Here is a 22,441-nt window from a genome sequence, read left to right on the forward strand (position 1 = left end):
CTTTTCCTAGCCCAGATTCACGCTGGCACCCGGACAGCAGAGCGTCTCCCTTGTCACCAAATATTTGCTTTGGTCTAAATGGAAGCGCCTTTGGCTTCCGAAAGCCTGGAATTCCTGCAGCAGCTCGGGCAAAAGTGCCCTGAGGTGACTTTTGTTGGTGGTTCCTGGGGTTTCGCAGAAGTTGGGAAATCTGGAGGCGATGCTTTCCCATGGCCAGGGCACTCCGGGACTGCGGCGCGGAGGCCGTGTCCGTGTGTCGCGGATTCTGCATTTCAAACGTGCACTGCATCCATGCCCTGCACTCGTGCCTTGGGATGGTGCATTGCGGCCACGTGTTGCACCCATGCATTGCATGCCTGCATCCTGGCCATGCATTGCACCTGCACGTTGCAGCCATGCATCACGGTGGTACATGATGGATTCTCTGCGCTGCATCTGCGTGCATCATGGCCCTCCACTGCATCCATGCATTGTGGCAACCATGCATTGAGCTGGAACATCGTGGCACCAATGCACTGCACCTGTGCATTGCAGCACTGCAGTGTGGCATCCATGCATTGAGCTGGAACCTCACGGCATCCATGCATTGCATCCGTGGCCATGCATTGCACCTGTGCGTTGTGGCATCCATGCATTGAGCTGGAACATCGTGGCGCCAATGCATTGCATCTGTGCAGCACAGATGTGCAACCTGGCTATGCATTGCACCTACACATTGCATCCATGTGTTGTGGCACCCGTGCATTGAGTCGGAACATCGCGGCACCAATGCATTGCACCTGTGCATTGCAGCACTGCAGTGTGGCATCCATAAATTGTGTTGGCACCTCATGGCATCCATTCATTGCATCCGTGCAGCACAGATGTGCAACCTGGCCACGCATTGCACCTACACATTGCATCCATGTGTTGTGGCACCCGTGCATTGAGTCGGAACATCGCGGCACCAATGCATTGCACCTGTGCATTGCAGCACTGCAGTGCGGCATTCATGCATTGAGCTGGAACCTCATGGCATCCATGCATTGCATCCGTGGCCATGCATTGCACCTGCGCGTTGTGGCATCCATGCGTTGAGCTGGAACCTCATGGCACCAAGGCACTGCATCCGTGCAGCACAGACGTGCAACCATGCATTGCACCTACGCATTGCACCCATGCATTTTGGCACCCATGCATTGAGCTGGAGCACTATGGTATCCCTGCAGTGCATCTGTGCATGGCAGCACTGCACTGTGGCATCCACAAATTGTGCTGGAATCTCACGGTATCCATGCATTGCATCCCTGCACAAACCACAGCTCTGCACCGTGGCCGTGCCTGGCGCCTCTCCACGGTCCCCACGCTCTGGGGCCGTGCCCGGCCGTGGCTGATCCAGGTTGGTTCCAGGGCTGAAGGAATTTGGCACGTCCTGGCCCGGCAGCTCCCGGGCACTGGCATGATGTGGCTTGTGCAGGCTGGGCTGGGGAGGGGCCACGTGCCCAGCAAAGCAGCCGTGTCCCGGGGCTCCTGCAGCACCCTCCGTGTCCTGCTCCCACCCACAGGCTCCTCAAGTCCCAGGGGTGCACAAAAGCTTCTTCCCATGGCAGCTCCGGGGGTGCAGCCAGCTCGAAATTCCAGCCATGGGCAGCACTCACTGCTGAGCTACTGGAGAATCCATCACTGGGATTCTCTCCCTCACATGGGCAGGAACACCTTCCACCGTCCCAGGGTGCTCCAAATCCTGTCCAACATGGAAAACTTCCAAGGATGGGGCAGCCTGAGCTCCTCTGGGCAGCCTGTGCCAGGGCCTCTCCTCCCTCAGAGCCAAGAATTCCTTCCCAATATCCCATCTAACCCTGTCCTCTGCCAGTTTAAAACCACTCCCTCTTGTCCTGTCACTCTCTGGCATTCTGGGGCTGTTCATCCCCACACCAGTCACTGCATTTCCTCCTCCTCCCGCAGCCTGGATTGATCCCAGAGCACCAGGGATTAAACCACACGAGCTGGCGTCAGCAGAGCATGGACACGGGAGAGGGAAAAAACCACCCAACCCCAATCCATGTATTTTGGTATTCATCTAGAAAACATCCCAGCTCCTGCTGCTGAATGGGAACATTCCATCAGCCCACCACACAGGGATGGTCCCTACAGAGATTCCCTCAGCTCCAGGTGCTTCCTGGGGGCTCTGTGAGCCCTGGGAGCTGCAGGGATTCAGCAGGGGACACACAAAGCCCTTTCCTAGGGTGCTGTGCCTGCAGCAGCCCCAGCCAGACGCCGGGAAATTCTTTCCAAGCATCTGCTGCTCGTTCCCACAATGTCGGCTTTGATTCCCTGGGACCCCGTGCCGCTGCCCTCGCCGAGTCACTGCTGCTCCAGAGGAAACGCTGGTAGGAGGCACAAACATGGAAGCATGGAATGGTTTGGGTTGGAAAGGACCTTTAAAGATCTAGCCCAACCTTCCTGAGTCCAAGCTGGAAAGATCCTGGATTGGAGGGAGAGCCCCCCTGGATTGCCCCACAGCACAGGGGCTGACGCAGATCACCCCACACTCCAAGCAGGAACCTCCACCTTGGGCAGTCTTCCAAAGGGTTTTCCATTCAAAGTCAGCTGGAAAAAACACTGGGAATGAGGACTTGGGCATGGATCAGCAGAGTGAGGAGATCCAGGTCCTCCAGCCACGTTTTCCCTGCTTTTCCCTGTTTTTCCCTGAGGAAAAGAGCATCAAAACTCCATAGGAAGGCACTGCAAACTGCTCGTGACTCCAGAGCCGAGAAAATTCCTCGATCCACTGTGTTTTCCAGGCCCAGGCTGCTGGAATATTGTCTCCCTCCCTGGTGTTGATGCCATGGGATAAATCCTGTCACAAAGCTCCGCTGCAAAGAAAACATCCCACAAAAAAAACGGGGAAAAGCAGCCGGGGCTGGCGCTGCTGACTCGGCGAGGGATTTGTTCATCCCGGGGTCCTGCAAACACATCCGAGGGCAGGCAGAGCCTGGGACGGGTTCAGATGGAGGTGCTGGAGCAGGATCTCGTCAGAAATAGAAATGTGGATGTAATTCCAGGGTGGGGATTGGACATGGTTTGAACTTGCTGGCTGAGGTGGGGTTTTCTTCCAGATTCGGTGCGTGTGAAGCGAGGCTGGGTGGATGGGCAGCGTTTTTCCCTCTCCGTGGATTTAAATGGATTTAAAAGAAGTGGATGAGTCTCCATCCTCGTGGGTTTGGGTCAGGTTTGTCCCTCTGCGGTACCCACCAGACATCCCGGTGCCCCCCATTCAATCCAGCCTCCAGGCAGATCCTGTCCATTTCTCCATCAACCAAATCCATCCCTCCTTGCCAAAACACCCACTTTTCAAAAAAACTGCAGCCTTATCAGACATTGCCATCCCTGGAGGAATTCAACAACTGCCTGGCTGTGGCACTTGGGGACATGGCTTAGTGCCGGGAGAACGGCTGATTACAATCCTAGAGGTCTTTTCCAACCTAAATAACTCCACGATTCCCTGATGTAACCCACCTCCAGGCTTTTGTTCCAGCCCTCCTGAGGCACCCCAGGGACGAGGGAAAGGATCCAGCCCAGGACCCACCCGTAGGCAGGGGCCATCCCGCAGCCAGAGGCTGCCCGGAGCGCGGGGCGAGATGGGAAGGTGAATTCACGGGGCAGGAATTTCTTGTTTTGAAGAGTCTGGAGTGGGTCTCACCCCACATCACAGGCACAGGTATGCACAGAGCTGTTATTACAAGTTTTAGGGCCGTCCCTTAATGCAGCTTCTCCGAACCCAGAACCCAGCTTAATTCCTGCTTGCGGTTGCCCCGTAATTAAAATCGTCTCCAATTCTTCATGAACTCAACAGTTTCCTCCTAATGAAGGGAGGCAGATGAAAGAGACCTTCACTGGGAAAAAGGACTCGGTTATAAATATTCCATTACTTCATCCACCACAAAAGCTATTTGGATGCTGGAAACTCAGCCTGGGCAAACTCAGCCCCCAACAGCCTCAGCAGATGCCCCCGAGTGCTGGGGGTATCCAAAACGCCTCTCCAAGGAAAATTCCTCCAGGAGCTCGCTTGTCTCCACCTCTTCAACATTCTTCCTCATCCTCCTCCCCCTTGGCTACTGCAGTGGGACAGCAGCAACGAGCAGGAATGGCTGGGCCATGTGGATCATCCTAAAAATGGGATGATGTCCCCTCCTGCTGGGGATGAGCCCCATGGGACATCACATTCCGTGGGGAAACACGGGCTGAGCCACGGCAGCTCAGGAAGCTGCTGCCCTGCCTATCTTGCATGCACAGAGCAGAACCCAGCCAGGAAGTGCTGATTTTCCATCCAGCCCGCAGCAGAGCCACCCCAGGCCTCTCCACTCCCTGACTTTGGAGCACTAAAATATAAATAAAGCGTCCCTGCCTCCGCCAGGGATGGACACAGAGATGGATTTCTCCTGGCAAGGGCTCCAGGGAGGGAGGGACAGCGCCTGCTCTTCCTCCTCCTTCCTCTGCTCCAGAACCAGCCCCTTCCATCAGATTTCCTTCCAGGAAACTTTGCCTGAGCCTTTGGGATTAGAACAATATCAGGACTGGGTTGTGCTCAGGGCAGCCCAGCTCCCCCATCCAGCTCCAGAGCCTGTCCCATGGCATTCCCAGGCATTTCAGGAACCATCCCCAAGCACCAAGAAGCCCAAAGCTGCCAGAGCTCTGATCCCACTCCCAGGATGACAGGCATCACTCCCAAGGCTGCACACGGATGTGGAGCACTGCCTTTGCTCCCCTCCCCGTGGGCAGGCTGCAGCCCACACCAGCAGCAGCTGCCATAAATCCCTTGGGATTTGGCTGCGGGATCCCTGGACCACAAAGCAGCCCCAAGGGCCAGAGTCACCATCCCAAATCCCTGCGCCACAGAAAGCACCGCCCTGAGTCTCCAAACCACGGAGCTCCCTATTTAGAAATTAAAGTCATATTTTAAATGTAATTAATAATATAATATTAAATAATTAATAACGCAACGTAAATATTAATATTAATAATATGCAATGATGAATGTTTATGTTATTTTCTATAACAACACACCCCCTAGATGCTCTGACCCTGGGCAAACCCTTCCTTCCCAGTAGGAGGCACTTTTGGGGAGCCCCATTCCCAAAATCCCACTCACAGGCTCCTCTACGTGGCATTGGTGCCCAAACCCATTCCCACTCCGGGGAATGCGCCACACTTGCTGCACACAGCGGGGAAAAACGGGATGCAAAGTGCTCTGCAGACACACAAGAACCCAAAACCCAGCTCCATTTTATGCCAAAAATTCAAATCCATGCCTGGACTATCCGGAGCTCCTGCTGCCCTCTGAGGCGTCCTCGCCTCCGGCTCCAAATCCAGCAAAACAAAGCCAAACCAAGTTCCTGATTTTTTTAACCCTGGGGCGGGCAGAGGGAGATTTGTCTTCCCTCAGCAGCGCCGCTCTCCAGTTTTCCAGCTGGGAAAGCTCCTCAGCCACGCCGCAGCCTCCGTCAACTTCCCTGCTCCGGCCACAGTCGGGGAAAGCTTTTTGGGAAAAATATCCTAAGCCCACTTTTCAGTCAAGGAGGGGAAAAAAGCAGTATAAAACTCAATGAAAGAGCAGGCAGATATTTTAACCAGCGCCATGGTTTGTATACTCCATCTGGAGTCCAAAGGCTGCCGGGTTTTTTTTTTAGCAGGAGGGAACTGACATCATCTTAATTTCAAATTCCCATTTATTTTTACATCTGGTCTGAATTAATCTTTCTCAGCGTCCTGACTTTCATGTAATGGAATAATTGCTTACAGACTCGGGGTTTAAAGAGCCTGAATAAACCCAGCTTGAAAAAAAAGAAACCCTTTTAAAACCCCATAGTAAAAATCCAGTACCTAGAACCAAACTCCAATATGCCTTCGGGATTGGGAATTTTAAACGGAACATCTCTTTCAGGCAAGAGAGCTCGAATTAATCCCAGCTCTATCCAAGATTCCGAGAGGGAGAGCGAGCCCTGTGGAAAAACACCAACACAAAGCAGCCCAGAATTAGGCAGAGCAGCAAAGCTCCATCGGTGCCACGCGGAAGCAGCTCTGGAAAAGCAGAGTTCGGCTCAGAGGGAAAAACATCCTGATGGCCAGAAAGGCACTGGCCACGAGCAGGAAGAGGAGGATTCGGGAATGGGAGATGGCAGAAAGGTGGCAGAGAGCCAGGGGCACGGCAGGGTCGGGATGTGCCTCACTCCCACGGGCGAGTCAAAGGACACAGGAACACCAAGGATGGGGCTGGGAAAGCTCAGCACAATTTCCCCGCTGCCACCAGGGCACCGGGTCAGATAAAGCCCGGCTTAGGAGCTGCATGGATTTATCCTGGCTGCTTCCAGAACGTGTCAGGGATTGGCATTCCCGGTGGGAAATGCAGAGAGGGCCATCAGAGACACCCCCAGGGAGCAGCAGGCACCCCCAGCACCTGCATGGGGTGGGGGGCACCCGAGGGTGAGGGGAGCTCGGGGACAAGGGGGTCCCACAAGTGGCTGTGACCCAGGGACAGGAGGATGCATGGATGAGAGGATCACAGGTATGGGAACCGAGAGATGGTGGGAACCACGGCTGAGGGGACCTGGGGGTCACCATGAGCCACAGAGAAGAGCTGGCACAGGCACAGAGCACCCACGGGTGAGGGGACACACTGGGGATGTGTGCCCCAGGGGACAGTTGGGTGAGTGTGGCCCAGGGACAAGGGGGCCTGTGGGTGAGACCCAGGGGCGAGAGGGGACCCACGGGCAAGTGTGACCCAGGGACAAAGGGACCCACGGGCAAGTGTGACCCAGGGACAAAGGGACCCGTGGGCAGCTGTGAACCAGGAATGAGGGGACCTGTGGGTGAGGGGACCTGGGGGTGAGTGTCACCCATAAGCAAGGGGTGTCATGGGTGACGTGAGCCGTGGCCGAGTGTAACCCAGGGACAAGGGGACCCATGGGTGACTGTGAACCAGGAATGAGGGGACCCGTGGGTGACGGTGACCCACAGGTGAGAGAACCTGTGGGTGAAAGCAAGGGGTCCCATGGGTGAGGGGACCTGTGGGTGAGTGCCACCCAGGGAAAAGAGTCCCAAGGGTGAGTGAGACCTGTGGGTGAGGGGACAAGGCGGCCCACGGGTGAGCAAGACCCATGGGCGAGTGTGACCCCGGGGCAAGGAGATCTGCGGGTGGCTGTGACCCAGGGCCAGGGGTCCCGCAGATGTGGGGATGAGTGTGACCCAGGGGTCCCACAGATGTGGGGACGAGTGTGACCCAGGGACCAGGGGTCCCGCAGATGTGGGGACCCGTGGGCGAGCGCGACCCAGGGGCGAGGGGTCCCGTGGGCGAGCGCGCCCCGGGAGCGCGCCCAGCGCCGGAGCGGGTCCGGGGTGGCCGTGGCGGTGTCGCGGCCGTGTCGCGGCCGTCGGGGGCCGTGGGGGGGTTCCGGCGGAGCCGCAGCTCCCGCGGGCGGGCGGGCGGAGGAAATGACTCGCATTCCTGCAGCCGGGGCCGCTCGCACCGCTCCGGCTCCAACTCGCCCCCGAGCGCAACAAGCGGCCGCGCCGGGCCCACCCGCGGCACGGCCCCGCGGGGGCGAGCCGAGCCGGGCCGGGCTGAGCCGAAGCGAACCGAAAGGAGCCGAACGGAGCGGAACCGGGCTGAGCCGAGCCGGGCTGAGCCGAGCGGCGGCGCGGTGCGGGGCGCCGGGCACGCACCTACCTGCGGCTGCGGGAGCGCGCTACGTGCCAGCCGTGCCGTGCCGTGCCGTGCCGAGCCGAGCCGAGCCGTGCCGAACCCCGCCGTGCCGAGCCGAGCCGAGCCGTGCCGAGCCCAGCCCAGCCCAGCCCATCCCGCCGCCCCCGCCCCTTCCCGGGCCGCCCCGCACCGCCCCGAGCGGCACCGGCACCGCCTCCCGCCCCGGCGCCGTGCCCGGGACAGAGGGGAAGGGGTCGGGGACGGGGTGAACCCGGGCTTGAGAGACGAGTGGTGGCCCCGGAGGAGGCGTGGGGAGCCGGGCAGACGCCGCCACGGCGCCCACGAAAGGCTCTGGGAAGAGCCTGAGCATCGCATCCCCCGGGAGGGCACACGGGCACCGTCCCTGCGGGATGGAGACGCCGAAGGTGCCCGGCAGCGGAGCGGAGCATCCTTCAGCGGGGAGCGCGGCCGGAGGAGGCTCCCAGGGCTGGGGAACCTCTGCTCCCGAGGGCTGGGAGAGCTGGGGGTGTCCAGCTTGGAGTGACCTTAGAGCCCCTGCCAGTGGGGCTCCAAGAGAACTGGAGAGGGAGTTTGGATAAGGGGAATGGCTTCCCACTGCCAGAGGGCAGGGATGGATGTGATATTGGGAAGGAATCCTTCCCTGTGAGGGTGGGCAGGCCCTGGCACAGGGTGCCCAGAGCAGCTGGGGCTGCCCCTGGATCCCTAGAAGTGTCCAAGGCCAGGCTGGACAGGGCTTGGAGCAGCCTGGGATAGTGGAAGGTGTCTCTCCCCGTGGCAGGGGTTGGAACAAGATGTTTTTAAAGATCTCTTCTAATCCAAACAACTCTGGGTTTCAATGATCTCCTAGGGAAGGGACTCGCATGTCCTCTGAGGGGGTCCCAACACCCTTGTGTAGGGGACCCCCCACATCCAACCCAGTATCCCCAGCCCTGGGAGATCATAGAATCCCAGCTTTTAGGATTCAGGTTGAGGCAGGAGCAGAATTAAACCCCATTCCCATTAAATCCCCCACCAGCAGCTGGATGAAGGTGAGTGGGGCTCACTCGTGTGAGGCCCGGCCACCCTTTGGAGCTGATGCACACACAGATCCCTCTCCATAGGTGACCCAGGCCCGGAATAGCAACAGCAGCAGCACCATAAATTAGCAGCAAAGCATCTCCGAGCCGCTCCTCCTTCAGAAGTGCCATCTGGCGAGATTGTTTTTGGAGGAGTTATTTATTCCTCACTTTTAACTGTCTAAAGGCGTTCCTCGGGCTGACCTGCGAGGCCGCCTCGGCCCCCGCAGTCTCTCCGAGGCTCTGGGAGAGAGGAGCCGCTTGTTCCCAGCCCTAAATAAAGAGCAGCTCTGCTGTGAACACCCTGACAGTCCTTGCTCAAATCTGTTTGCAGCTCAACAGCTCGTGCTGGGTAATTCCATTATGGGAGTGCACGGTACCGGCGCTGGGAATCCAATGTGCCGCTCTCCTCGTGGAAAAAAAACAGCCTGGCTTTCTGCAGGGCTGGAGCTGGATATCCCCTGGGTTTGGGCTCACTCTCATCCTCCTGTCCATGCCAGGTGGAATTGGGAGAGGGTTTTTACCCCACACCTCCTGCTCGAGTCCTTACAAAGCCACTGGTGCCACTGCCAAGGGCATGGAGAGCATCCCGTCCAAGCAGGGCCTGGCATTCCAGCCAGAAATGTCTTTTTCCCCAAAAAACTCCCTCTGGAAACATCTATCCTGCAGTTGACATGGGGATAACCAAGCAAAGGCTCCCTTTGGCTCATTTCCCTGAACCCACAAATCATTTTGGGGCTGTGGGGCAGCACAAGCGGGACACGGCCCCGTTGCTGCGGTGCTGAGGAGGACGAGTGGGTCCTGCTGAGCACATCCAGCCCCATCCCAGGCCCTGTGGAACACAGGGATACAGGAGCCCAGCGCCTGCCTTGCTGCAGAGGCTAAATAAAGCAGCAGGAAGAGCTCTGGGATGCCAGCGAGGCGATGCATAAACACCGACGTGGATGGCGCGGGCGCGACGCTGCTCCGGAGCCTGGGGAAAAATCTCAGCTCATTCCAAAGGGAGATGATCCCAGGGCTGGAGGAGACACTCCAGGAAAAGCCATCCCAGGCTGCAACGTGAAGAGAGCTCGGAAAGATGGACCCCAGCCAGGGTCCTCTCTGTGAGAGGAAAAGCCCAAAGACTCTGGTGACATTTCCCTCACAGTTCTGGAATTAATCTCCCTCCAAGTCCCGAGGAGCGGAAATGCAGATGGAAAATGGAAAAAAAAAGTTGAATTATTTTGGGGTTGGTTTGGGGTTTTTTTTTGCATTGCTAAGTCTATCTCAAAATAATAATTAAAAAAAAAAGAGACAAAGGTGGTGCGGTTATGACTGAAAATACCATTCCCATAAAATACACAGATTTTTCTCGCACTGGATGCATTTATATGGAAAGGACAGGAAATAGCAGCAGCTCACTGTGATCCTGCATTATCACCAGGCGAGTGTCTCCCATCCCAGAATTTCAATGCTGGCATTGTCACTGGCAGGGAGGGACACAGAGACGTGGGAGCTCTCTTATCTCACAGTGTCCCTCGGATTTTGTTAATGGCATAAAAATTATTATTCCAAAAGCAACAAAATAACAACTAAACACATCCCTCTCTGCATCCCATCCCCTTCCCAAAGGCTGGTGGATCAGTCGTGCCAACACAGGCTTGCTGCTGTTGGTGCCCAGCATCCATTTCTAGGGATTTTTGGGATGTCCTGCTAGGAAAACTGACCCTGGAGCAGCAGCACCGGGACCTCAGCGCTGCCCACAAGCCTTGTGGGGTGCATTTGGGGACAGGGGTGTCACCACTGCTCGATGACACCTGGCACAGCATCAGACTTGACGATTCTGAAGGGCCCCTTCCCACTCAGCATATTCCAGGGCTCCAGCTCTGGCTGCGGCTGGGATTTAGAAATTCCTCCCTGGACATGAGAGGAAAACAAACCCCAGCTACTGTGAGAGGGCTGTGCTGGGGCTGGGAAGGTTTCTCAGCCCATAAGGGGAAGAAATTAAATAAAGAATCCCCGGCGTGGAGCCACAACAGCCAGAGCGTTGCTATAAACTCCAGAGAGGAGCTGGAGCTCGCTCCCATTCCTGCATTTCACGGGGATTTCCAAGGAAGCTCTTCCTCCCTCCCTGCCCAAGCTGGGGTGGGTGAGTCCTTGTCCCCCCAGCACAGAAGCAACCAGGCTGGAGGGACCCTCTCCAGCTTTTCCTGGGCTCTTTTAGGAGAATTCCACCTGATTTTTGGCCATAAATACCCAATTCATGGAGATCTCGTCCAGCCTCTGCTTCAATTTGGTTTTAATATAATTAATAAGTCTGAGCTTAATAATTAATTAATAATAAAATTAATACATAATAATAGTAAATAATTAAAAGCCTGAGCACACATTGGGACCCCTCCTCAAGGGTTTTGCCCCAGTGCTGCCCCTGGGGGTACCCGCCTGCGGACAGCTCCAACTCCATCCATCCCAGCTGAATTTTGGGAAAGCTGATCCCAGAGTGCAGGAGCCAGCCCTGGATGGTGCAGGAAAGGGGGAACATCCCTGGGAGAGGCCTGAGGACACCCCAGCTCAGGAGCCAGGTGGAGAGCAGGATGGCTCCTTGAGCATTCTGGAATTTTGGCAATGCCAAACCTCCCCTGGCTCCCCAGGAATTCAGGGGGCGCTTCCAGAGGGGCTCTTTCCATCCAATTTTAGCCGAGGGAGGATTGTACTACATTTAACTGGCCCCCCAAAATCCCCCTCTATATTCACCGTGCCCAGCCTTTGCTGGGAAGTCAGCAAGGACAAAACTAAAAAGGAGCTGCATGAGATTTAAACCCAACGAGGCTGGAAAATGAGGAAATCCAGCCTGAATCCCCGAGTGCTGGAACCATCAAGGAAATCCAAGCGTGCACCGGGCAGGGAAGCATCCCCCGGCTGGGCAGTGCCGATGGGTGCGTTGTGCTGGTCTAGCCCGCAGTATTCCCAGCTCCTCCAGCCCTCATCCTCCTCAGCAGCCGCAGCCATGCCACTGGAGCCCGGGACATTCCTCGGGATGGCCGGAGGGAATGGCGGGATCGCCCCCAAACTGAATCTCCCCCTCCTCACCCAACCCGGGCCACCAGGCTGGGGTTCATCAGCAAATTATTGCTAAATTCAGGGTGAGGTGAGCAGGGATTTTCTCCGGAGTAAGTCTGGTTTTCCCGCAGCCCTATTCCCAAACCCACTCTCATTTCCCTCTTAAAAAACCCCAATTCCCCCCTCCCATCCTTTCTGTTTTGGGGGGCCCCAAAGGGCTTTTTCATGGCCTGGAGGTTATTGCTAGAGTTTGCTCCCAGCCTGGCAGAGCTGCTGCAATCCCATGGAATTGTGGTGTAGAGCAGGAAAGGGCGGTGGGGAGGGGCAGACGGGGAGGAAAGATCACAGGAGCGAGCAGGGGAATATTTTTAGCCTGTCTGTTCTGCGGCTTCAACACCACTCCATGATCCCAGCCCCATCTGACAGAGGGGCAGACACCTCAGGGCTGCTGGAACGGGAGAGAAAAAGCCCAGCAAGGGCCCCCTCAGGGGGGTCACCAGCAGCCCTGACCTACAAAACATCAGAGAATCCCCCCCTCAGTGGGGTGGGGTGGGAGGAAAACTGGGGATTTCTCTGCTGAAAAAAAAAAATTAAGGAAAAAAAGTGGAGTTTGGGTGGTGAAAGACTTCAAAGAGCCCCGGCATCCATCAGTGCTCCAAAGGAGGATGTGTGGGGGCACGTTCCCCCTGGCATCCTGGTGATCCAGCTCCTTGCCCACCTGTGCCCATGGATTTTCCATGGCAGCAGGGCTTGATTACAAGTTTGCAGGAGCCATGGAGAAATCTGGGAATGGGGTCATGAAGCCGAAGGTTTTGCTCCAAACCTGATCCAGGGTGGATCTGGGAAAAAGCTGGGAAAAGGGGCCAGGGGGGCAGGACTGGGTTTGCTCTGTGCAAAGTGCAGCAGCATCAGGAATGGGTTGGGCGTGAGGGGTCATGGACCAGCACCACATTCACACTGGGAGAACTGGAGATCCTCCAATGCACTTCCTGAAGGGATCCTAGCGGAACCCTCACAGCCTGAGCCAGTTAAATTAGGATTTCCCCATAATTTAATCATTTAATTAATTAAAATAATATTTTAAATAATTATTTTTTAAAATTTAATAATTCCCCATAATTTAATTTAATCCCCATAATCCAAACCCCAGCCCCAGCACAGAAGGACACAAAGACTCCCATCCCACCCTGTCCCTCCACCCACACCACCGTGCCCTGGGGTGGCACTGCCCTGCCGGGATGTGCTTTCCTTGGCGTGGTTTGCAACAACCCTGGTGCTAGCACAACTTTCTGGGGTGCTCTTTGAATAACCCTAACCCTCATCCTCGTCCTAACCCTAATGCTAACACTCTGCTGGTGCTGTTCCCATCCCCAGGGAAAGCAGGCGGGCACCTTTTGCCCGTGGAAACAGGACACCCGGCTGGCGCTCTGTAAACAGGATATTGCAGCAGGGAAAAGCCAGCCCAGTCCCCCCCTGCATGCCCAGGGACAGAGCAGCCCAGGGAGCTTGGCCGTGGCCCCATGTGTCCATCAGGCACCCATCAATGATTTACTGCTGCTCTGAAGAGCTGTTTGTGCTCCGGGCCTTGCCGGCGGCCCCGGCCAAGGTCAGCGCTCCATTTGGCAGGGAAGGGATGGATGCCAAAGGGGAGAGGGGAGGGGAATCCAAGGCAGGGAAAAGCAGAGCCCCCTTGGACCCCAGCAGCTCCAGGGGCTCATCCTGAGCATCGCTGCTCCCACCAGGCTCGAGGAGCCCGGAGCAGCTGGGGACAAATGGTTCCACGTTTCCATGATTTGGGATCTTAAAGCCCATCTCATTCCATTCACCACTTCCACATCCCCCTCACACCCCTCTGGCACCCCAGGGGCGCCAGGGCTCAAACCCTGCCTGGGGCTTGAGTCACAGCGGGGCTGAAAACCCCCTTTGGAAACAGTGGGAATCACTTCCCACCGGGGTCAAAGACACGGCCTAAACCCAGTCCTGGGAGCATAGACACGGCCTAAACCCAGTCCTGGGAGCATTGACACGGCCTAAACCCAGTCCTGGGAGCATTGACACGGCCTAAACCCAGTCCTGGGAGCATTGACACGGCCTAAACCCAGTCCTGGGGTCACTGACACAGCCTAAACCCAGTCCTGGGGTCACTGACACGGCCTAAACCCAGTCCTGGGAGCACCAACACGGCCTAAACCCAGTCCTGGGAGCACCGACACGGCCTAAACCCAGTCCTGGGGTCACTGACATGGCCTAAACCCAGTCCTGGGAGCATTGACACAGCCTAAACCCAGTCCTAGGAGCACTGACACGGCCTAAACCCAGTCCTGGGAGCATCGACACGGCCTAAACCCAGTCCTGGGAGCACCAAGACCAGGATGCTGGGGTTGGATCAAGCCAGGCACCTCACACGAAGGGTTCCAAAGGTGCCAGTGCTGCCAGGCAGGATTTGTGCAATTCCTCTGCTTTTTGAAGCCGCCGCGGCCTCTCCCCACGCCTGCCCAAAAGAGAATTGATTTTCACGAAATGGACTGAGGCGGCCTCCAGGAGGATCCATAGCTGGGCTAATATTTGCCTAATGGGCTCCCACAAATAGCTCGTTAATCCCTTTGTGTTTATTAATGGCACACAGGAGCCAGACAGCGGCAGCCAAGCTCCCTGTGTCCCTGAGCTCCAAGAGACCCCAGATTTTGGGGTGTCCAAGCTCCCTGAGCTCCCAGGGACCCCAGATTTCAGGGTTTCCAAGCTCCCCAGGTCCCTGAGCTCCCAGGGACTCCAGATTTCAGGGTTTCCAAGCTCCCCAGGTCCCTGAGCTCCCAGGGTTTCCAAGCTCTCTGGGTCCCTGGGCACGTTGCTGTGGTCCCATATCCCTGTATCCCTTCACTTTGGTCACCTCCTTTTTTCTCCCCAAGCCTCTCCTTCCCCCTCTCTCATTCCATCCCACCCCCAGGGCTAAAAATCCCATTTTTGGGGCTGCACAGTGAACCAGCACTGGACACCAGCTCCAAAACCACCACAGGTTTTGGTTGGGCTTTATCCCAGCCTGGTTCCCTGGGGAATCTCACTGGACAGGTGTCACTGAGAGCTCTGGCACCCATGGGACAGTCTGGAGCTGGCACCATGTCCCAAAAAGCCTTGAAACCCCCCAGCTTTAGTCATGGATTGGGAATATCTCCCTGCTGTGGCAGCAAACAGTTCATTTATGTGTTTGTTTGCTTATTTAGCTGTAAGTTAGTGTCAGAGCTCAGGAATGTTCTTGTAAACCTGTAACTGAGCAAATGCATTTGAGGGCTTGAAAAACCATGGTGCATTATTGCAGTGGATTTTTCCAGATGGGATTTTGGGGTGCTCCTTTGGCAGGGAAAGGCTGTGGATATACACATGTAAAAATTTATAATTATAATTTTTTATATATATATATATACATTAATTTTTAAATTTATATATAATATATGAAATAACTATAATTATTTATATATATATTCTATATATTTAGACGTCTCTATATTATATATATAATTTTTATATAGCAATTGGTCATTTATATATAAACCTGGGCTAGTGGAAACTTTGCCATGGGCAGGGGTTTGGAATGAGATGGTCTTTAATGTCCCTTCCAATCCAAACCATTCTGGAATTCCATGATTCCTGCTGCCCTCCCTCCCTTCCCTGCAGCAGGAAAAGGCATCATTTTGGTTTGGTTTGGTTTGAAGGGCAGCTTTCAGTGGAACCTTTCCCAGACATGCCATTTCCCCAGGAAGCAGCAGATGTGGGTCTCTGGGGGTTTCCCCTGCCAGCCCCACACCCCGTGGCACAGAGGAAAGGACATGTCTGAACGGTGACAATGCCATCCCCAGCTCTCACCCAGCAGGGTTACCCTGCTCCAAAAGTGTTTATCCCTCGGGAAGTCAGCAAAGCCCCTCCTGGAAGAACAGTGTCTCCTAGACCATCACCAAATTGAATTTCTGGAAAATGTGGCCCTGAAATGACATCGTTCCCTGGGATGTGCAGGACACCTGAAGGGGCTGAGGGGACACCAAGGCCAGGTGAGGCTCAGGGATGTGCCCTAGGTGCACAGGTGATTTCCATCCTGGGGGGTGGGAGCTCCTGGGGTGAGCACAGTGCCCAAGCCACCCACCATGGGTGGTGTGGATGGGGGAAGTGCTGGCCTGGGGTCCTGCACGTCCAGGAGGGAATTTGCTCCATGTTTAGATCCCTCTCTGCCTTCCCAGGCTCTGGGATTGTCCCAGGAGCCCAGGTTTCATTAGAGCAGACTGGGAGGGGAAGAGCTGGCTCACCCTTCCCCAGGGCTGTGTCTGGGAGCTGGTGCAAGGCAGGAGGGAAGAGTCACAGCTTTGGGGACGGATCTGGGCCACCCCGAAATGTCCCTTCCTGCCCTGGAAGCCCCCAAACCTCTGCCCCATCCCTGGAAGTGTCAAGGCCGGGCTGGATGGGCTTGGAGCCACCTGGGATAGTGGAAGGAGTCCCTGCCTTTGCCAGGGGGGTTGGAACTGGATGGTCTTGAAGGTTCCTTCCAACCCAAATAATTCTGGGATTTTAGGATTCTAGCCCATTTTGGGGTCCCACCCCAGCAGGGCAGGACCTGTGTCTGTGGGGTAATCAGGGCACCACCAAAACTTCAATCCATTCTTCCACGAGCTCACAATTTCATGGCACCCTCGAAATGCCTGGGCTCCTACCCCAAACATCCCACAGCAGCTGGACCTGGCCCTCTCCCCTTCCAAACCAAGCTGTTTATGAGCTCTGTGAGCACAATAAACCAAAAGCAGCTGTGCCTACGACCTCCTTTTATGCGATTCCTTTTTTCCTTCCTCTGAATTTTTATGATCCAGATATAAAGCCCTGGGAAAGAGAGGTTTAAAGGAGAACCCTGACACCCATTACTGCAGGGGCATGAAATGCAGAGCCCTGACTCTCATCCATCCCAGGAGATTACTTCAATCCAATCCAAATTATTTCAGTGATCCAAATTATTTCAATTCAAATATTTTTTTAAAAAAGAAATACTAAATATAAAAATTGAATTATTTCAATTCAAATATATTTTTTTAAAAAGAAATACTAAAAATAAAGCTCCTGGAAGCCAGTGATGGGCAGTGAGGGAGAAATCCCAGGTGCTCCTTGTTCAGCCTTGCCCACCTCATGTTTGCACAATTCTGGCCCGTGCCAACATTTCTTTGTCCAAGGCCTTCCCTGAAGGAAGAAAAAGGAGTGAAGGATGCTGTAGGCACCCCAGGAAAACCCTGGGAAACTGTCACCTCACTGCCACCCTGCTTGTGGCCCCACTCCCAGCTGCTCCAGCAGCACTTGCTGTTTTTAAAATTAATGCGTTTTTTGCAGAGAGATCATGGTCCTGCTGTGTTATCCCATCCTATAAACCCAATCCTGGCTCAGCCCAGATCCCATCCTGCTCCAAAGCCCAGGGACAGATGCCTCCACCTCCTGCCATGATTTTCTGCAGTGTAGGGTTCCCCCTTTGCAACTTTCCTGGTGCAAACTCAGCCCTTAGACCCCTTGCTCTCAAGGGATTCCCTAACTTTGGTGCTTTGCAGAGGGGAGTCCCCAAACTCAGCCATCCCAGCTAATCAAACCCCCAGCCAGCTCCCCTGATTTATGGAATCCCAGAATTGTTTGGGTTGGAAGGCACCTTAAGGCTCATCCAGTGCCACCCCCTGCCATGGACGAGGACATCTTCCACTGTCCCAGGGTGCTCCAAGCCCCGTCCAGCCTGGCCTTGGACACTTCCAGGGATCCAGGGGCAGCCCCAGCTGCTCTGGGCACCCTGTGCCAGGGCCTGCCCACCCTCACAGGGCAGAATTCCTTCCAAATCTCCCATCTAACCCTGGCCTCTGGCAGTTTGAATCCATTTACACCCCAAAAGCCTCCCACTGGATGTGGCAGCACATCCCACACCCCAGATTTCCACAAGCCCTCAGCACAGACTTGGAGCAACTTATTTTATGGCACCAGTGATTAGAAAGATGCTGCCTTGAAGAAAAGAAGGGTTAGGGCTGTCAGAGCAGGGATTCAGGGCTCTCTCCAGCCCCGTGGTGTTCTGGAGAGCCTGGAGCTCCCCAGGGCTTACCTGAACACCAACTGCTTGGCTCATCACCCCCAAACCAAAAATTCCCCCAAAATAAAATATAAAATCTCAAAAAGTCTCCACTTTTGTGCTCTGTGTGTGAGGAAAGAGCTGCAGCATCCCTCCCTGGAGCAGCCAGGACTCCTGTGCTCTGCCAGGGCAGCTGCCCCTGGGTGAAGGCTGGTGCCATGTCCTCATCCCCCTCGCCCACAGTGGGGATTTCCCCCTCTTTCCAGCAATATTCCCTGTGCCTGAGGCTTTCCCAGTTTCTCAGGAACATGGAATGCTGCTGCACACACAGATCTGCCCAGCCAGTGCTCCTAGGAGGCAATCAGCTGAACAAAGGAGAGAAATAACCCTCCCAGTTTCTTTTTCCGAGTATCAATCCCTGGTTTTTAGGTATCACCAGGACAGTTTCCACGGCTCAAAAAGCCTTTTCCATTCCTGCCTCTCCAAGCTCAGCAAACAGCCCTACCTGCAGAGCCAGCTTGGATTTATCCCGTTCCCATGGCTGTGTTTATGACAGGGCTGGATCTCAAGCTGTTACATGAAGAACACCAGGCCTGCCCTCCCTTGAGCTAGGCTTCACACCCAGCCTAAACCTAAACCTAATCCACATCTCATCCCTCAGACACCCCAATAACCCCGTGTAGGGATTGCTCCTACCAGCTCCTGGAATTGTGCAGCTCCTTCCACACACCATGGAGAGATCCTTTCCTCCCCAGCCATCCCAGGAGAGGACGACACATCTATGGGACCAGCAGAATCCCATCCTGGAGCTGCCCTATCCCAGAGCTGTCCCATCCTGGAGCTGTCCTACCATCCCAGTGGCGTGGGAAGCTCCCCACACAAGTGCCCAGGCCAGCCGGGTGGGGTGAGCCTGGAGAAGACATTTAATTACACAGGGCCGGGTGTTTTTCCAGTTGCAGAAGCCCAGCTGATTATTGCCTCCCTGTGCCAGGTGCCATTAGTGCTGTTTGACTACTAATTGGCAATTAATAATATCTTTGCGTGATGCAAATGGGTTCCAAACACCTGCAGATCAATTATTTTGACGCCTTCAGGTTTGCAAAGTGCAGGGTGTTTGGGGGCTTGGATGATGTATTTTTTTGCTGTGAGTTGGAAAAGTGGGTGTTTAGGGGTGCAAAAGGATCATTCCCACAGCACCTGTGGATTCTTGGCTTCTTTTTTTGCCAGGGTTGGGATTAAATACAAGAGATAGCTATTTCTTGTTGGGACTCAGATGTTTGTTAGTTCTTATCTCTGTCACAGTCTCACAAACCCTGAGTTCACCAGCACTTCACTCTCACAAACTAAAAATGGAGCCCCATCTCTCTCTCTACAAGACCTTTTAAGGATAAACTGTCCAATTAAGAAATGACACCTCAATTATTTTCACTTTTAACCCAATAACCAACCACCCGTGACTTTTTCATCCAATTACACAAAACCACCCAAAGCCATGGAGAAGGAGGTGAAGAAGCAGCAGCCTCCACCCTAAAACCTCCATCTTACTTTGTATACATTACTCCATTCTTAAACCCCAAACTCTGAGTTTCCCACCCTGTGATATCACACACTTCTATCCAAACCCCACACCCCCAATCCCAGTTCTGTCATTCCATTCTGGAAGCTTCTCCACGGCCTCAGGTCAATGCAGTGTTCTCTTGGGGGTCAGAGCCTGGCAGCACAGAAAGCCTGGAATTCTCAGCGATTCCCAGGGCTCCCAGAAGAACCCAGCAGGAGTGGCCAGCCCAGGGAATTTCCCTGGCTGACCCATGGCATGGGTGCGACGCTGCGGGGCAGGGCTGGATCTGCTGGTGCCCAGCTGATGAAAGGCCACCGGGACACGTCTGTCTGCCCATGGACAGGACATGCCAGGCTGGTCCTGCTCCAAGTGCCACGGGGGAGGAGGGAATGACATTAAAAACAGCCTCAAATCCCAACAGGAGTGGCAGCTGAGCGGGATGGAAGGCAGCATGGCACGGAGGCAGCTTTGCTTATGCTAATGGGGGAGAAGAGTCTGCAAACAGCTCCAGGTGAGAAGATTGGGCTGGGATTTTCCATGGGCAGGCAGCCAGCCCCGATCCCTTTTATCTGCTCTCGGGAATGTCTGATTCCTGGGGGGGACAGTTGCCCATCACCCCGAGGCTCTCCAGCATCCTTGAGTTGCAGCATCCATGGGCCCCATTCCCCAGGTTGGGGTTTTGGGGGGAATTTGGCTACCCCTGAGCACCTCGTTCCTGCAAACATCTGCAGGAGACTGGGGAGAAGCTGGATAAGCAGCCCAGGCTCCACCCACGATGTTCCAGAGGATTTGGGGTTATTTTTGGAAAAGGCAAGAAACAGCATCATTTTGTTTTCTATTTCCAGGGGTTTTCATGGAGGGGATTTGTGCAGAGAGGTCCTTTCCGCTCCACAGCCCCATCCCAGCAGGATCAGCTCCCTTGGGATTGTAAATAAAAGCCATGGTGGTGGCAAACCCTCCTGAGTCATTTACCTGCTTTAAATCCATCAGGATACAAAGCTGAGGTGATTTTTTCATGGCACAAGCTGCTTACACTCCAAGCTGTGTTCCCACACTGTCATTCCCTTTAATTTTGGGGGATCAGATAGTTCCTGTCCGCCCTGCTAACTCTGCTGGCTGCCCAGCAAGTCTTGCTCTGGGCTTACAGAGGCATCTCTAGGAAAGATCAGCAAGATAAAGGAATTACACACCCCAAAAGAAAAGAAGAGGCTCCCCAAGTGCAGTGGGAACACCTGCCTGGAATTGTCTCCCTGACTCCAGGACTGGTTTTGCAATCAGATCTCCCAGAGAATGAACTCACACAAAGATCGTGGAAAACCAACAAAGGCCCCATTTTTCCCCCTGTCTGGGCAATTCCCAGAGATGGGTTTGCAGACCTGGAGAGCAGGAAAATATAAGTCACTTGTGCAATGGGCTGTGTGATGCTGTCAAGTGCTCAGGGAGATCTTTCAGGGAAAAGAGAGCGAGCTGGGAACAGAGCAAAAGTAATTTTTCCCTGTTTCTGCCCAAAAGCTTTTCCTGACACTGAGCAGACCCTGCTCAGAGAACACCTCAATAAACACTTTCCTTCCCAGGCTACACATGAACTTCTCACAAAAAAAAAAAAAATCTGTGTTCCTTTGATGAATCATTTGCATTCAAGGTAATTAAACTTTAATCAGCAAAGCCAAAGAAAATGAGGGTTTGTTGGTTTTTTTTCTCCAGCAGAGATGAGATAGAGCTGGACCTGATTCCTATCAAACCCAACACTGCCCAGCTCCTCCAGGTCTCCCCATCTCCTGTGGGAAACAGGATAAGGAAGAACAAAGGGTGCAAGGAAACAGCAGGGTAATCCATGGGTTTTCCAAGTGAAATGGCAGCGCTGAGTTCACGGGGATAAAAATTCCCTGCTCCTGCCCGTCTGCTTTCTGGTGCCTCACTTGCAAACCCTCAGCGCTGGAAAAACCCCTCCCCACCCAGGCGGGGCAGCCAGGGGCAGGGGAGCTGCTCATTACCGGGGCTGGCTGGGCCGGCAGGAGTGAGGCTGCTCCCTTTCCCTTTCTGTCCCTTCCCTCTCTCCGTCCTCATCCTTGTCCCCATTCCCATCAGATTCCCATTCCTACGCTTGTTCCTGTCCCCATTCCTGTTCCCATCCTTATCCTTGTTCCATCTCCATTCCTTCCTGTCCATTCCCATCCCTTCTCCATATTCATCCCCATCCTTATGTTTGTCTCTGTCCCTATTCCCATCCCATTCTTATTCCCATTCCCATCCCTATTCCTTTTCCCATCTCTATCCTGATCCCTACACGTGTTCCTATGCTTGTTCCTGTCCCCATTCCCATCCCCATCCTTATCCTTGTTCCCATCCCCATCATTATCCTTGTTCTCATCCCCATTCCTGTCACCATTCTCATCCCCTTCTCCATGCTCACCCCTGTCCTTATGTTCATCTCTGTCCCTATTCCCATCCCTATCCTCATTCCCATTTCCATCCCTATTCCTTTTCCCATCTCTATCCCAATCCCCACATCTGTTCCTATCCCAAATCCCTTTTCCCATCTCCATTTCCACCTTCATTCCTGTCTCCATTCCCATCCCTTTCCCCGTTGGGGACAGACCCTCTCCTCCTCTCCCCAGCTGGAGTGGTTGTAGGTTTTTCAGCCAGCCCTGGTTTTTATCAGGATTTCAGTTAAATCCCAGGTTTCTTGCTAAATTCCAGCCTTTTTTTTTTTGGTGAGGACAAAGCTGTTTATGGCTCAGCCAGGCTGTGGGACCCAGCTGAGGCACTTCCCTGAGGGATAAAACTCTGGGAAGCAGAGATGGATGATCCTGATCGGTGATGTCCCTGCTCATGGGATCCCTTCCCACCCAGACCATCCTGTGATCCCAGGAGTCTGGGAAGAGCATGGATATGGAGCAAAACCAGCGCTGGGGACAGTTTGCAAACCACCAAGAATTCCTCCTGTTCCCTGCAATCCTCAGCACACTTCCCCCTCTGCTAATAACCCATTGGGATGTCACAATAACAGCCTGCACCCT

The 22,441-nt window shown here is 54.5% G+C and overlaps 2 protein-coding genes across 7 annotated transcripts in view; one reads left to right on the forward strand and one right to left on the reverse strand.

Moving 5' to 3' along the window:
- The window catches only part of FRMD6 (FERM domain containing 6), a 40,737-nt gene that overhangs the window by 12,775 nt on the left and 5,521 nt on the right, over positions 1–22,441 (reverse strand). For 2 of the 6 annotated variants that reach the window (XM_038139026.1, XM_038139021.1), the window contains exons 1-2: positions 7,706–7,794; positions 5,863–5,981 (exon numbers count right to left, since the gene is read on the reverse strand). The exons of 2 other annotated variants lie outside the window; for them this stretch is intronic. The gene's annotated coding sequence lies outside the window, so the exon portion shown is untranslated. Of the gene's footprint in view, positions 1–5,862; positions 5,982–7,701; positions 7,795–22,441 lie in introns of those variants that run through there. 2 more of the 6 variants (XM_038139022.1, XM_038139023.1) reach the window with 2 other exon arrangements.
- Positions 7,281–8,225, forward strand: LOC119701979 (collagen alpha-2(I) chain-like). The gene is made up of 2 exons (XM_038139300.1): positions 7,281–7,807; positions 7,925–8,225. Exons 1-2 carry the CDS (start codon positions 7,281–7,283, stop codon positions 8,223–8,225), a joined length of 828 nt encoding a protein of 275 aa, XP_037995228.1.

The sequence above is a fragment of the Motacilla alba genome, chromosome 5, assembly GCF_015832195.1.
Source record: "Motacilla alba alba isolate MOTALB_02 chromosome 5, Motacilla_alba_V1.0_pri, whole genome shotgun sequence".
Taxonomy (NCBI): Eukaryota; Metazoa; Chordata; class Aves; order Passeriformes; family Motacillidae; genus Motacilla; species Motacilla alba.